Raw genomic sequence first — 15,549 nt, forward strand, 5'->3', positions numbered from 1 at the left:
CTAGTAGTGACATCATATCTAGAAATAACATATGAATCTGCTGTTGGTGGAAATTAAATTTAGACATCATAACAGGCCCAATCTTCATCAATTCAAGCTCCATTTGTATTTTCCTAGCTATGTAAAACAAGTTCATAGCAAGAATATGCAAACATATTGCCTTTAGATTATTGATCAAATTCTACTTAAATCTATGTAATTCTATTCATTTCTATTTAGCTCAATGAGGTAATTGAGATTGATACTGAGATTTGGTTGACTATCTGCAAGTACTTTGCCAAACATTGTAAGGCTGAGTACATAAGCACACAGAAACATTCCATATTCTCTTGCTTTACTCAGCTACAATTCTGTAACTTAATGTAAGATTCAGATTATATTTGAGTAATATTCCAAGTTTACATATCTTCAAATAAAATCAAAGTGATAATGTAAAATTATGTAATAACTATTATATAACTCTTACAATTTCTTTTTTAAAAGATTTTATTTATTTATTTGAGAGAGAGAGAGCGTGATTGTGGGGCAGGGGCAGAGGGAGATAGAGAGGGACAATCAGACTACCCATTGAGCAGTGAGCCCAATGTGGGGCTTGATCCCAGGACCTCAAGATCATGACCTGAGCCAAAGTTAGACGCTTCACCAACTGAGCCACCCAGGTGCCCTATAACTCTTACAATTTTTGTGACAGTTTGAAGTTCATTTTTCTACTATTAACTTTTCCAGCAAACTTGGTCCAAAAATGTTCTAGCATATATGTAGATTTACTGGTGCTAGAGGTTCTACTCTTCCACCTGTACTTCTTCTATTTTACTGGCCAAGTTCTTGTTATCATCAAATGTGGGATTCATACGGCAGCTGCTGATCCTGCAAACATGTCCTCCTGTCTCGAGGTTCTCCTAACTTGCTCTCTACCTGTATCTTCTGCAGAGATGAAGATGGCCCAGTGTGTGGATCCAGAATACAAGGTGTCTCCTTGATTACCTTCTTTTGTACTATGCTCCTCTAACTGGAGACCTCATGGCAGTCCTTGCCTGCAACACAGCTGCATTTGTTGGGTCCTCAGAACTCTTTCTGGTTCTACCTTTGTCCTCTCTCCTTCAGAGCCCATTGCCCCACCTATCCAGTAAGCAGGTCTCTTGCTTAGGCCTTAACTCTTTTCCCTGGCTACTCTGTGCTGCTTTAAGAGAAACTGTCATGATTTACATGAAGTAAGCTAGCAGGAAGCTAGTAGGAAGTTAGTTCTGTTCACTGAATAGTTAACTTTTCTGAGAATGAACCAACTTAGGTGCACAAGTTAATGGCATCCCAAAAGTAGTTATTTTTATTAATATCTTATCTGTTATGAACTGTAAGCTTCCTAATAGTAGTGGCTATGTCAGAATGGCTATGGTTATTATGCATGTATTCTAAGATAGGGAGCAAAGTATCTCACCCATAGTAGATGTTTAATAACTGTTTGTTGTTGTTGTTGGATAAAAGAATCCAATAGTGCTTGGATACATGAGTACTGTTGGGTTATAAACTTGTTACATAGAGCCTCCAGGGTGGTTTTCAGCTACACAGGAAGCTGGGGCCTTGTAACCACTGGTGTGAACTCAAGGCCTCCAGTACATTAAAACAGTACTTTGGGAAATGCTATTAAACTTCTGCCTCTGACATATGTACTAGCAACGGGGAAGCTTCCCACTGGGGACTTTCTACTCAGCAGCCTCAAAACATTCCTTAGGAACCTCCACGGTGGCATTGGATGCTCCCTGACCAAAAACCACTATACAATCCACAGTTTATGGAACTTGAGTGGCAATTTAAGAACCAATGATGCTACTAGGGGAAAATAAATATATGTTGTCCAAACGAAATAGGCTACATAGTCTGATACTTTTCAACACCAATCAATTAACATCATGATGCAGGGAACCTGAAATTGCTTTCTAAGCTAAGTTATCACCACAAATAGTTTCAGTAAAACAAGATGGATAGCCATATATGCCAACAACAAAATGATAAATGAGATGAGTTTCAAGTCTATAAGAGAAGAAAGAGGAGAAAATGGTTCATCCTTGAGTGGATTGATTTTATGTACTACTGGTAATATTTATGGTGGGGAAATCCAATGATCAGTTTATAAATTTATAAATTACATTTACCTAAGATGCTCTAGGAATTTTCTAACACAGATCTCCATGAACATACCTGTAATCGCAAGCAACAAAGTCTATGGAACTCAACCAGAAAAGAATATTCACGAAGTTCTCCTTAAGGTAAATTCAAAGGTGTACCTTCCTTCTCACAGTTCATAATCCTGTCATGATGGATGTTTATGTGAAGATGATCTGCTTCATTATGAGGGATGTTTATGTAAATCAAGGATCTCACTAACTCCATGGAGGTCTTACTATAATGCAACTTCATTAGTATAAACACAATCTAGAAAATGACCATTCTGAATACTCTAAGGTTTGTCTCTATTGTGGTAGAAATTGGTATTGAGGGAAATGAGAGTAAAGACAGGCTGTAGGATAGTCAAAACTTAATATATGTTAAATGAATGAATAATCTAGAACTAGTAAAACAGTACATAAAGACAATGATAAAAAATGTAGCAAATGAGTGGATCTTAGATTACTCGGTCAATTTTCCCTATTGGTATTACTCATGGTGAATAAAAATGAACAAGTGACAAGCGACAAGTTTATAAATTTTCTCTTTAGGTGCTTCAGGATCCAACAAAGCTTATCTACACTAATGTACCTGTAAACCCAAATAGCAAAATCTAGAGCCCTTGACCAGAAGTGCTATGGTTTAATCTTAAGCAGAGCCAATGTCCAGTCCAACTGGGGGTCCACATGAGTAGATACTGCTGACATTGCATTGTGTTACTCCTAGCATTGCCCCACAGCTGGTCTGGTATCTGTATTATTCATAGGGTTATACTGAAGTGACAGGGTGGTTTCAGTGTACAGTCCTGGTGGTTATTGGGGTATAGAGGGAATATTTTATGCTAGATTTCACATTTGATTAAAACCAAGTTAAAAATCATTTAACCAGGACTAAAAACAATTCATAGAGTCATTGACAGTATCTTAAAAATATAGTGAAAGACTCCCAGAAAGTGACTACAATTCTTCATAGATTGAGGACTTCATTATTGAGGGAGGCCTGTTATTATGTGTAACACAGTGTAGAAATTAGGAATACAAAGTCTGATTCCTGCCTTCTACAATAAGTTATTTTTTCCTCTAGTGTGTGCTCTTGTGTTAGGAAAAATATAAAGATAAGAGAGAAGGAAAAATAAATAAACCTCTTTTATAATTTTGCATTCCATTTAACCAAGCAATTTAAATTTTTATAATGAGAAAAAATATGTTTATCACACTTTGATCTATAACATAAATAAAGAAGGAACAATGTAAATGTCCATCAATAGAGGATTGGAAAATAAATTTCAAGTATATCCATTCAGTGGAATTTTGGGTAGTCAATAAGTAGAATTATGTCGAAGAGTATGAAATGACCTGGAAGATATTTATGATGCAATTTAAGAATATAAAACATGTTTCAAAAGCATATTTAAAGTATAACCCCATTGTATTTACATATAATATATATATATATGTTTGTGCAAACTGCTAATTAAAGCTACTCCTGGCTAGGACGGTTATAGATAAGGAAAACAAGGTTCAGCAATTTCTAAAAATTCATATGGCACAAAAGCGTAAGACTAGGTGTCAAACCTAAATATTAACATGTCAAGCTTTCAGGCCTGGGCTCTTTTTACCACATTTTGCTGCTTATGTAAAATCTACATGAGGTGTATTAACCAGCAGCTCCATAATGGGCTCAGATAAAGAATTTAATTAGATGTTTCGCTTTTGAGGAACCTTCATACTGTTTTCCAGAGTGGCTGCTCCAGTTTGCATTCCCACTAACAGTGTAAGAGGGTTCCCCTTCCTCCATATCCTTGCCTACATCTGTTGTTTCCTGTGTTAATTTTAGCCATTTTGACAGGTGTGAAGTGGCATCTCATCATCGTTTTGATTTGTATTTCCCTTATGATGAGTGATGTTGAGCATCTTTTCATGTGTCATTAGCTATCTGGATGTCTTCTTTGAAGAAGTGTCTCTTCATATGTTCTGCCCATTTCTTAACTGGATTATTTATTTTTTGAGAATTGAGTTTGGTAAGTTCTTTATAGATTTTGGATACTACCCTATGACCCAGCAATTGCACTACTAAGTATTTACCCAAAGGATACAAAAATACTGATAAACACCCCTATGTTTATAGCAGCATTATCAACAATAGCAAAATTAAGGAAAGAGCCCAAATATCCATTGACTGATGAATGGATAAAGACGATGGAATATTATTCAGCCATCAAAAAGAATGGAGTTTTGCCATTTGCAATGACATGGATGGAGCTCGAGTATATTATGCTAAGTGAAATAAGTCAGAGGAAGAAAAAAACTATATGATTTCATTCATATGTGGAATTTAAGAAACAAAACAGATGAACACAGGGGAAGGTAAAAAAAAAAGAAAAAGAAAGGGAAACAAACCATAAGAGACTCTTAACTATAGAGAACAAACTGAGGGTTGAGGGAGGGGAGGTGGGTAGGGGATGGGTACTAAAGAGGGCACTTGTGATGGGCACTGGGTGTTATATGTAAGTGATAAGTCACTAAATTCTACTTCTGAAACCAATATTACACTGTACAATAACTAACTAGAATTTAATTAAAATCTTGAAAAAAATAAATAAAAACTGAATTTGTATTTTTTAAAAAAGAATTTAATTAGATGTAACTGAAAAGAACATTCTAAAAGAACTACATATTATATCTTTCACACTTTTTAACACTCCAAGCAAGTTGTAGGATTTATATTTATAATTGTTCTTATTTATATGCATGCTAATCAATTATAGAGTTAAATAAAGATTTCATCCCAAAAGATCAAGTGATTTCAGAGCCAACTCAGTGCTTTTGTTAAAATTCTCTCACAGAGTTTCCACAGCTTCTGGTAGTCTGTGGCCATCTCCAGAACACACCTTCCAAGTCCAATGCACTAGCGCAAGTACCAGAGTCGTAGAGACAGGACACCAAGATGGTCATGATATCTTTTCTATTGATTCTTTTTTTTTTTTTTAAGATTTTATTTATCCATTTGCGAGAGAGAATGAGAGACAGAGAGCACGAGAGGGAGGAGGGTCAGACGGAGAAGCAGACTCCCCGCTGAGCAGGGAGCCCGATGCAGGACTCGATCCCGAGACTCCAAGATCATGACCTGAGCCGAAGGCAGTCGCTTAACCGACTGAGCCACCCAGGCGCCCCTCTATTGATTCTTTTATAGCTCTGCAGATACTGGGCTTCAATGAGAAAGGGTAAACTTTTTCCCCAAAAGAGGTTATATTAGGTGAGTTCCTGGGAGTTCAACATGAACACTCTCCATTTCTCATTTCTCCTTTTCTAGCCCAGACCTGGGCTGATTTAATTTCCCCTCCACACAAACTAAGGGGAGGAGCTGAGTAGTACAGCTCACATGTGGATTTATGAATTTGGGGTGAAGGCATGGACTATCAATCCTCCTACCCTGTTTTTCCTCTTATTTTCTGTCTGTTCTCCTTGAGGTTTGTGTGGCGGACAGATGCCATGAGACTAGTGGTTGGAGAAATGGTGTCAGATTTGGTGATGGTGATAGAGGAAGAAAACAGCTCTTAGAATTAGTGCAGCACATGAACTTTGTCAAAGAGAATGACATCAACTTAATAACATTTAAAGGCATGAGAGAACATAGTAAACCTTGAAAGACCTTGCCCTTGAGGTCTTATCTGATGGCAAGGAAAACAAAGTAATAAAAAAGTAAATCACAGGAAATGAGATGTCTTGAGACAACAGGGCAAGGTGAAGATATTTCACAAATATAAGTTATTCTTATCCCTCCAGTGCTGGGCATAATGAAAGGAAAATGAGTAATCAATAGAATAATGGATTTAAAGTCAGAAAACTTTGCTTCCAGTCCTGGCTCTAATACTAAACAACTGGGTGATACTGGTGAAGTAACCTCACCTCACTATTCCTTAATTTGCTCATTTTGTGAAAGGGTGGTGACACCTGCCTAGCCATCGCCCAAGACTGTCATGTATGTAAAGCAGCAACAACAAAACAAAACAAGCAAAAAGGAATGAGTGTCTTTGGAACACTGTAAAATGCCATACAACTCTTAACTGTTTATTATAATTATTCTCTAAGGTGCTGGCCAGAGTGTATTAGTCTCAGTAACCAATGGAAGTTTCAATGGTATTGGGAAGAACTGTCTAGCAAAACATTTTTGATTCTTGTGTGAAACTAAACAGCGATACCATTTTTATAAGTCAGGTTATGAAAATAACTGTGCTAGAACATGGAAATAAACTTCTACAAATAGACACTGACTGGAAATGGATTCAGACTCTAGAGGTATATATCTCTATATCTATCAGTCTATCATCTATCTATCTATCTATATCTATCATCTATAGATAGATAGATATCTCTAGAAGTATAGAGGTATATATCATCAGGTGGCAGGATTTATTTATCTTCTACCAGTTGGAAGAATATTAAGGAACAAGGTGATCAATGGAGAAAGAAAGAATTTGGGAACAAAATAAATTTTGGATCACTGTCAGCTCCTTTAATAGCTGTGTGATTCTGGGCAAATTATGCACCTCCTCTGACTTCAGTTTTCTCACTTATAAAATGAGTATAAGAATATAATAAAATGAGTATAATAATATTTAAGTTGCAAGGTCAGATTATATTGTTAGGTAACATAAAGTGCCTAGTGCAGAGCCCGGTCCAGTGGCAGGCACCCAATGAATATGAGCTATTACGATCTCACTTTGCCCAGTTCCTCTCATATTCTATATACTTGTTTACCTATATTTTCCCTATTCCATTTCTTTCTTGAATAGTCTGTCTTGTAGCCTCCCTGTATTTACCAGACTAAGCTGCACATAGACTCCTTTAAAATGTTTATTTAAACTCCATATTTCCTTCATTATGTCTACCTGGTCATAATAAAATCACTCATTCTTCATCTTGTGTTAGAATCACTTTATTGTTCCTGTAAAGATATGCTATTCAATTTATCGTGTGAATACTTAGGATGCCTCACACACCTGCTGACCCCAGAAGTAATCATAAACATGGAACAACATAGAACCACGGGAAAAAAATAAAAAAGAAATGAGAATAGAAGAGTTAAAGGGAACTTTAAATAGAAACGACCATCCTAAGATTTAATGTTGTATAATATATTCATTTTCATTTTTATATATAGACAATTTTCAGGATAGAAACTTACTTCTCATGACTAGTAAAATAAATATAATTGTTGGTACCCTATTGAGGAAATCAGAGAGCCTTTCTAACTTCCTTATTCCATTTCTTGAGAGTATGACAGAAACAAAATATTCAATGACAAATACTACTTTTTGTTTTCCTGGATGGAAAAAAGTAACCCTGAATAGCTGTGTCTGAAGATTATCTGTAACTTTTTAGTATGTTGTGTGCATATGCATGAATGTGACTCAACTTCTCTTTCTTCAGTAATTCCAGCCTTTTCTCCCCTTCTCTTTAAAAGGATGGTTGCCCTTCTTGTCCTAGTGAAATCCTCTATGTCCAGTTAAATGTAACTTTCTCTGGGAATTCTGACATTACCTATGGGCACTCCCTCCCCACCCCAACACCAAGTAGAAATAGTTTATCTTTCTCCTGTGTGTCACAACATCTTGTGTATATCATTAGGCTCCTTAGCAATTAAGGTCTCTACCTTCTACATACTCCTGAGACATAGCACAATGTCTGGAATATAGCGGTCATTTCCTGTATGAATTTTGACTGAAGGCAGTAGATAATTGAGCCTGTCTTCCCCTTATTTCCTATCGATCTTAAAGTTTGCAGTGTGTGACAATGTGGTGCTATTTTAAGAGTTGGGGAAGTTGGTCAGAATTGGGGATGGTGTTGGAGGAAAGACAACCATTTTGCTTCCCCTTTTCATCTTCCTTGTGTTGTTATTATTTTTAATTAGATCACAGAAATTTCCATTCCAATCTTTAGAAAAATATTCTGTCAGCATTGAGTTAGAAAAGGATGAATTTGGAATAATTCTTAAACATCGCACAGAGCACTGTGCAACAGCCTTTGTCTACTTTCTCCAGCAAAATCTTGAGGCTTTTTAAAAAAAGACATTGTCTTTATCTTTCCATGGTGACTTATGAGGCATGTTTAGGAAAATTTTATTTTAAAGGTCAGAGATTCCAATAGAGGCAGCCAAAATTTTGTGAAGTTTATAGAGTGATTAATTCCTGGAGTCCTTCATTTTCCAGCCCTTTAATTTGTGCAATCACATTGAATGTTCAAAGTATATACTGCTTTTTAAAGTCTTTCAAATACTCTCTGCCGGGTCACAACTGGCAATTCATAAATAGAGCTGATTAACATTCCCCACCACAAAGATCCTTGAAGGAAACTAAAAACAAAAACAGCATCTTTGTTGAATCCAATTTGCTTACATTTCAACACACATAACTCCACTTAACTGGCCATCACAGCAAAAGCCACAACACACACACACACACACAGAGCAGCATGGAGCTAACCACACAACTCAACAGACAATGCAGACAAACTTGAGTATAAACCAAGATTTTTCTACCTCTTTTCATAACAGGTTAGTGCTGGCCCTCAGTGTTGGTGTACAGTTTTTATGGCATGGGAAAATAGGGATGTTTCTGCCCTATAAAAATAAATGTGTTGAAGGCTTTAGTTTGAGCTCACACAACGTCAGAAAGTTCCAAAGGCACTGGCACAAAAAAAAAAAAAAAAAAAAAGAATCCCACAAACAAATATATCACCAAAATATCACCAAAACACATGGCAAGATACTAAGAAAACAGTGGTAGGAAAACTACTGGTTTCCTGGATGATTTATGCAACAGTTTTCAACACCTTCCTGAAAAATAAAGCATAAGAGAGGCATGCTGGTGGGTCTTTGGTGGGGCATATCTTGTCACCGACCACCATTCATACCAAGTCTTTGGCTTTAAACTGCTCATTAGGTCATTTTCTCCCTGCAGAAGTAGAAAGCACAGAACCCTTATTGTTCTTTATCTTTTAAGCTTTAGGAAGGACTAAGAGAAAGAGCATGTAGAAACGCATGCACTATCTTTAAGAAAGAAAGGGATACATGGAATAAAAATAAAAATACAAAAAATATCATTTCTTCATTTTATATGTCATAATATACACTTCTTTCCAAACCTTAGTTTGATACGTGTGGTTTTTCATGGATGACATCTTTACTCTAGAAAGAGTTGGGACAGAAAGATAAGCAGGAAGCACAAAGTTCTGAATTTGAATAAAGACAATACTTTCGTTGTTACATCAAAGGATGCAAGGTGAGATATGGGGTTAGAAATTGGGAAACTTTCTGAATTGGACTTAATGATCTGTAATTCCTCAAAAAAACAAAACTTACCACATTCTGTGCAAATTTCTCAAAAGATGTTCTGCGATCCATTGAGTGTTCCGACTTACATGAGTGGGGTGGGATGGGGCAAAGGGAACTAGGGAACATAAATAAAAGGAAAGCAAAGAAAACAGAGCGGAGAAAGACAGGATGATGAAATGACGCAACAGCAAATCCATGTTCTAAATCAAGGGACCAGGAAGGTAGGAGAGCTGCCAAAGAATTTGGACGCTAGACACAGGGCACAGGCTCTGTTTTTATTAGTACTTTTATTTTTAACACCAAAACTCTTCCTGTGCAAACAAAATGGTATGGTTTCAAGCAAAATAAAATGACACTAAAATGAAGTAGATATGTGAAGGTTTTATGCTGACACGTGTAAATCCTACATATTTGAAAATCTCGCGGAATATTTTCTGAATTTCCTCATAATGTTCTGTCAGGACTAGATTTCTATTGATTACATTGATTCTGTAGAGCACTTGTGCCCAACAGAACTTTCTGAAAAGACGTGAACTTCATTCTATGTTGTCCAATATTTCAGAAGCCTTAAGCTGTGGCCATTGAGCACTTGAACTCTGGCTAGAATTTTATGTACTTGTAACTAATTTAAATTTAAATGTAAACAACCCCATGTGGCTAGTGCAGCTGCACTGGGCACCTGCAAAGACAGTGTGTCTGCAAAGACGAGGTATCTGCAAAGACAGGGTATCTGCTTCCTGCAAAGACAGGGTATCTGCAGAGGCCATGGACTTTGGAACTCCCGTTAGCCTAGATGACAGTCATGAATCACACAAAATTACAATTTAATCTCAAAATTTCAAGAAGTTATGGACTATTTTAACATTAAAAAATAATGAATAGTGTTGATTTTTATATTCAGATTTTCCATACTCTGCTTTATTGTTTACACTAATTATAAACATTAATTGAATAATGAGGTCTATTGCAGCTCTTCCAAAATGTGTTTGGCTACCTTCTTAGGTGTGTAAAATTTATCCTAGGGGTACTAAGTAATCCAGGATAAATATCAAATTAAAATATTCTGAAGCAAACATTACTACCTTTTGACAACTCTCATTGAAAAATATGAGTCTATATTTAGTTATGGGGTATGTGGCCAAAAACACACTTGAGCTTACTGGAAAGAGAAAACCCCCTTCAAGTTTTTGACCTAATGATGTTCTTTCCTTTTCACTATTGTAATTTTTATTTCCTTAAACTAGACATACAGAAGACTAACATGAAACACGAAAACAGCTTCTAAAAAACGTTGTAAAGCATGAACATCTGCAGAAACAAACAAAACGAAAAAGAAAATAAGCAATCAACAAACAAAAACACCTTAAATGGCCCTTATAAAATGCAAAGGTTTGGGGAAGGTCTTGGAGTTTGTTCACTTACCATTTGTCCAATACCCTGGGCTCAGCAGAAGGAACTACTCCATATAATTACAACTGAGAACCAGATCGAAAAAGGTCACAAAGAACCAATACCTTTTTCTTCGCCTGTAGAAGCTCTTGATAGGCACTGGATCTTATAAAACGTGGGTATGAATCACTTTTCATCAATTTGTAAATGTGCTCCTAAAAAGAAATAATGGTTGAAGTGCTTCTTTATTATTTCTCAGGGAAAATCAAATACTGTGATAAGAATATAGAATATGGTCCAAAAACAAATCTGGAAGCAGCTAAAATTAATAATGATAAGGTTGATGAGAATACTTTGTGTTTACAGAACATCTAAATCTTCAAATTTATTATTTTATTCATGGGTCAATATTTGAACTGGTTTGAGAGCTACAGAGGAGGCAAATCACATCCAGTCCTTTAAAAAAATGGAATTCAGTTAATGGAATGTCATGAAGTGATTTCAAATCAAGTGGTTGATTTATATAGGTCATTTGAGAATATAAATCTGCTATCTCTTAAAATTATTCCAGGCCAAAAGTGAATGATATGAAGTCAAGATCAAGTAATCATCCTAGATACCTTTGGCATCTACATATACTTGGAGGATGCAGACTGCCCAGATGAATCATCTCTTCGGTGCAAATTATATGGAAAATTGTCATCCACATCCACTCTGGGCCAGAGCACAATTCCAAAAATAAGTTTTGTGATATATAATTGCTAAATCTCCCAATTTGTATGCTTTTTTAAAAAACTCCTTTAGTGACAGATTTGGTAAATATTTAATAATTTAATCCTAATCAGTCTGCTGCATTTTATCTTGATAATGAATATTGGTAGGCAAAGAAGTCAAGGAAAAAAAATGTATTCATCCAATTCACTGCTGGCCCAATCTAGAGTGATTCTACTCTGGCCCACTGCAGCTCAATGGAGCATAAATACTCCATCCTTTTAATCTAGTGAAATACCAGTTAGATGCAGAGAGTATCCTCGATGTCCCAATCTCTTTTTGTTTGCAGAGAATATATATTTTAAGAAATTATTCTGTTTCCCTGGTCTCAAATACACCTGCAATAATTGGAGTTACTCTTGCTCAATATCTAGCCCAAGGCTCATCTCCAAGAGTATGGTACATTAGGGACCCTATCAGAATATGTTGTTGGAAAAGTGGGGTGATGTCTTACTTGGGAGTCAAGCATTTTGGGATTCAGATCTTATTGTGCTCAAGACCTGCCACCTACAAACATATAAATTTAGGCTGATTTATCCATCTTTCTGAGTCTTGGTGTTCTAATCTGTAAAATAAGGTTGTTGTGAGGATTAAAGGGATGATATATGTTTAGCAAAGAAGGGGGGTATGCATAGTAAGTGCTCAGATCTACTTGAATATATGCCAGGCACACATCCAGTGCTTGCCTATATTAATTTAATCCTCACAAAACCTCAATGAGGTTGGGAACCATTATTATACCCATTATTATATCCGTATGTGTCTTTTCTTAAATAATGCTAGGAATTTCTATTACTATATTTTTGAAGATGAGGTTAAAACCCCAGCAAAAACTGGAGTTAAATATCTGAACTTAACTGAAAAAGAAGCCCAGGGTCAGGTGGTAATATTTTCCATAGAAAATTATGCCTTTTCATTTTATTGAAGACCTATTAAGCAAGAATATTTTTAATGCCACAGATAACAAAGAAATGTTCCTTTTAAGACTTTAGGAAGGTTATTCCAAACATTTTACACATTGTTGGCTCTAGAAAAATGCTTGAAATTTTATCTTGAACTGAAAGAAAGATAAATCAGCGAGAAGTAAGCAACAAGGCTAGAATTTCCATCCTGTTCTCTCTCATGTGTCTCTGTAATTATTTCCACATAGAAGACCATGGCAGAGCCAGAGAGAATGGGTATCTGGTTAGCTGTTTCAACCTGTGTTAGTTTTCTATACCATGGCTTGTTTCTTTAAACCAAAGCCAGGAGAAATGTACTTTCCACTGAAAATGCAAATAAGGAAGGGCGTGTGTGTGTCTTATTCTTCATCTTCTATATTTTATTTAGTAATGTGGTTATCTGAAAAACAAGATACTTTCTAGAACTAATATTCTTCTCTAGAAGAGGTTTGAAAAATTAAGAAGTATGCGTGTTCCGACTTAAAAGCCAATTTCAGCACATCATCAGGAAAACAATATCCTCTCATCTCAAGTTAATTTTTCTTCTTGAGCACAATTTTTTTAGAGAAAGTAGAAATTCAGATTGTGTCTAAGGAGGCAATTATGTCCAGTTTGAAAAAAAACACTAAGAAAATTAATATCTTAACATAAATTTGTCTTAGGAAATTAATATCTTAATATAAATTTCTTTTTTTTCTCTTCACAGATTAAAAAGTTAACTTGGAAAATTCATACATGCCTAAATCTATTATTTCATTGTATCATCAAAGAACTGGCTTGAGTGTGATGTAACTTTAAGCTACTTCAGTTTAGTTCTGACTAGTCACAATAATGAATAATTTAGGTGTCAGAATCAGAATCTCCACATTGGAAGACACCTTAAGATTTCAAATATGTGCTACTGAGGTGGGGTCATTAGATAAGTGTTTTCTCATATACTGGGTGACAAAGTAAAAATGAAGTAAAAGTGTTCAAATATTTCAACCATTCCCCTTCAAAAAATTTTCACATAAAAACTTTCAAATTTAGAAGACATTCCCAGATTCTAGAAACTGTTCATTTTAATGTGTCTCTGTTTTCTTTTAAGTCAGTTGGAGTTATTTTACATACGGTTACCTAAATTGAAAATATTAAGCCTAGCTGCCAATTAAATGAAAATAGAGCAAAACTATCTCAAATGCCAACTTCCCGGGACCACATTTGTGAGCTCCCATACTGTGAGGTCCACCCACATACCAACCTGAGCATCTTCAAATGTGTATCGTCCAGGCTCCTTCACATTCTGTGTGGTTTTGTCATAGCTCTTAGAATCCAAGTTAATGGCACTGGGGGCTCCTGGAGCCAGAAATTCTTGCCATATTTCCTGAACTCGGGAAGGGACTTCTCTAATAGGCCTTTTCTTCAGGTCCTCCACTGCTAGCCAGAATCTATGCAAAATGAGACACGCAGCAATAACTGTGATACCTCATAGTCTGTGAATTCTTACAATATTGACTGACCATACCATTCATGACAATACATAATAATGAGCTCCTTTTTTTCTGAGGGCTTCCAATATATGGCCTTTTTTTTTTATTAGTTATATTCAAAGATATCAAAGTTTTCAAAAGGAAATATTGGAAAACAATCTCTTTTAAGTGTTTGTTGTTGAAAGCAGATCTCCCAGAGCCCTGATTCTTTACACTTTAATTTTTAGTAGAGCAAAATAGCACTGCTAAAGAACCATTTATTAGAAAGGAAGAGGAGTTTGAAGGGAATTACAGTGAGTGACACAGAGCATCTGCTTGGGGGATAAAGTAGGGCATTATACTGTATGCTTTGGATCTTTTGTCCATTTGAGCAATGAGGGTTAGTACGGAGAGGATTTTCTGCTCTCATTTCATGCATGAAATGGGCAAATGGCCACAAGGACGATTTCCTGTACATATATGTAACAGTAGATTTACTGTTGTTTACTACATATATGTAACAGTAGATTTAGACAATGCCTTACAGATGAAACTACCATTACTGCTTTCAGAAGGGAAGGCTCAACACCATTTCCTCCAAAAACAAGAGATTTGGACACTGTGCAATTTTGTTTCTTAAAAAGATTTTATTTATTTATTTGACAGAGAGAGACACAGTGAGAGAGGAACAGAAGCAGGGGGAGTGGGAGAGGGAGAAGCTGACTCCCAGCAGAGCAGGGAGCCCGATGGAGAAATCGGGGCAGAGGATTTTCTGCTGACTCCCAGCAGAGCAGGGAGCCCTAGATGGAGAAATCGGGGCAAGTAACTAATTTTAGTCTATTTAATTCAGAGAGTTATGGAATGACAGAAGCAACAAGCTTTCACATGCCATTGTTTTAAAGGTTTAAATTTGCAGAGGCATTATAGCAATTCAGAAGCTCTGAAAAAACAAATATATACTGACTTACTTCTGAATATATAAATATATTTTATATACTTCTACAAAGAATATTTATACTGTAAGGAAAGAACACCAGAACATATTTTGGTTGATAAGAGCAAATAGCAAAGTCATTTCTTTAAATTTTGCTCTATGTTATATGTTTTGGTTAGAACTAGAAATAATGTTGAAAAGATGAATATGTATATCATTATAATTTAAAATGAAAAAAATACATGAAAAAGGAACTACTAGGTCTATGTTATCCACAACATGGACCATTATCTCTCTAATGGCAGATGTAGTCATGCATGAAATGGGCAAATGGCCACAAGGACGAAGGTCACTATAGGCTATAGAGTCTTAAGAGGTATATGACAAGCAGAACCTTCAAAATTACTAAGTTTTAACTTGGGCATTAATGAAAGGTCAGAAATAAGCAATAAAAGAGTTGAACTAGAGTTAGAATAGCAAATACTACTCAATCTAGTGAGTTTCCAGTTCCTAGAGATCATTTTCCTGTACATATATGTAACAGTAGATTTACTGTTGTTTACTACAT

At 35.8% G+C, this 15,549-nt stretch overlaps 1 protein-coding gene across 8 annotated transcripts in view; it reads right to left on the minus strand.

The window, feature by feature from the left end:
- Nucleotides 1-15,549, minus strand: part of RGS7 (regulator of G protein signaling 7) — a 522,489-nt gene that overhangs the window by 10,333 nt on the left and 496,607 nt on the right. For 4 of the 8 annotated variants that reach the window (XM_044916417.1, XM_021682686.1, XM_044916418.1 and 1 more), the window contains 3 exons: nt 13,840-14,026; nt 11,013-11,102; nt 8,710-8,784 (listed from right to left, as the gene is read on the minus strand). In XM_044916417.1, coding sequence (XP_044772352.1) covers nt 8,710-8,784; nt 11,013-11,102; nt 13,840-14,026 — 352 coding nt within the window. Of the gene's footprint in view, nt 1-8,709; nt 8,785-9,525; nt 9,580-11,012; nt 11,103-13,839; nt 14,027-15,549 lie in introns of those variants that run through there. The other 4 variants (XM_044916419.1, XM_021682682.1, XM_021682684.2 and 1 more) reach the window with 2 other exon arrangements.

Source organism: Neomonachus schauinslandi, chromosome 6, assembly GCF_002201575.2.
Source record: "Neomonachus schauinslandi chromosome 6, ASM220157v2, whole genome shotgun sequence".
Classification (NCBI taxonomy): Eukaryota; Metazoa; Chordata; class Mammalia; order Carnivora; family Phocidae; genus Neomonachus; species Neomonachus schauinslandi.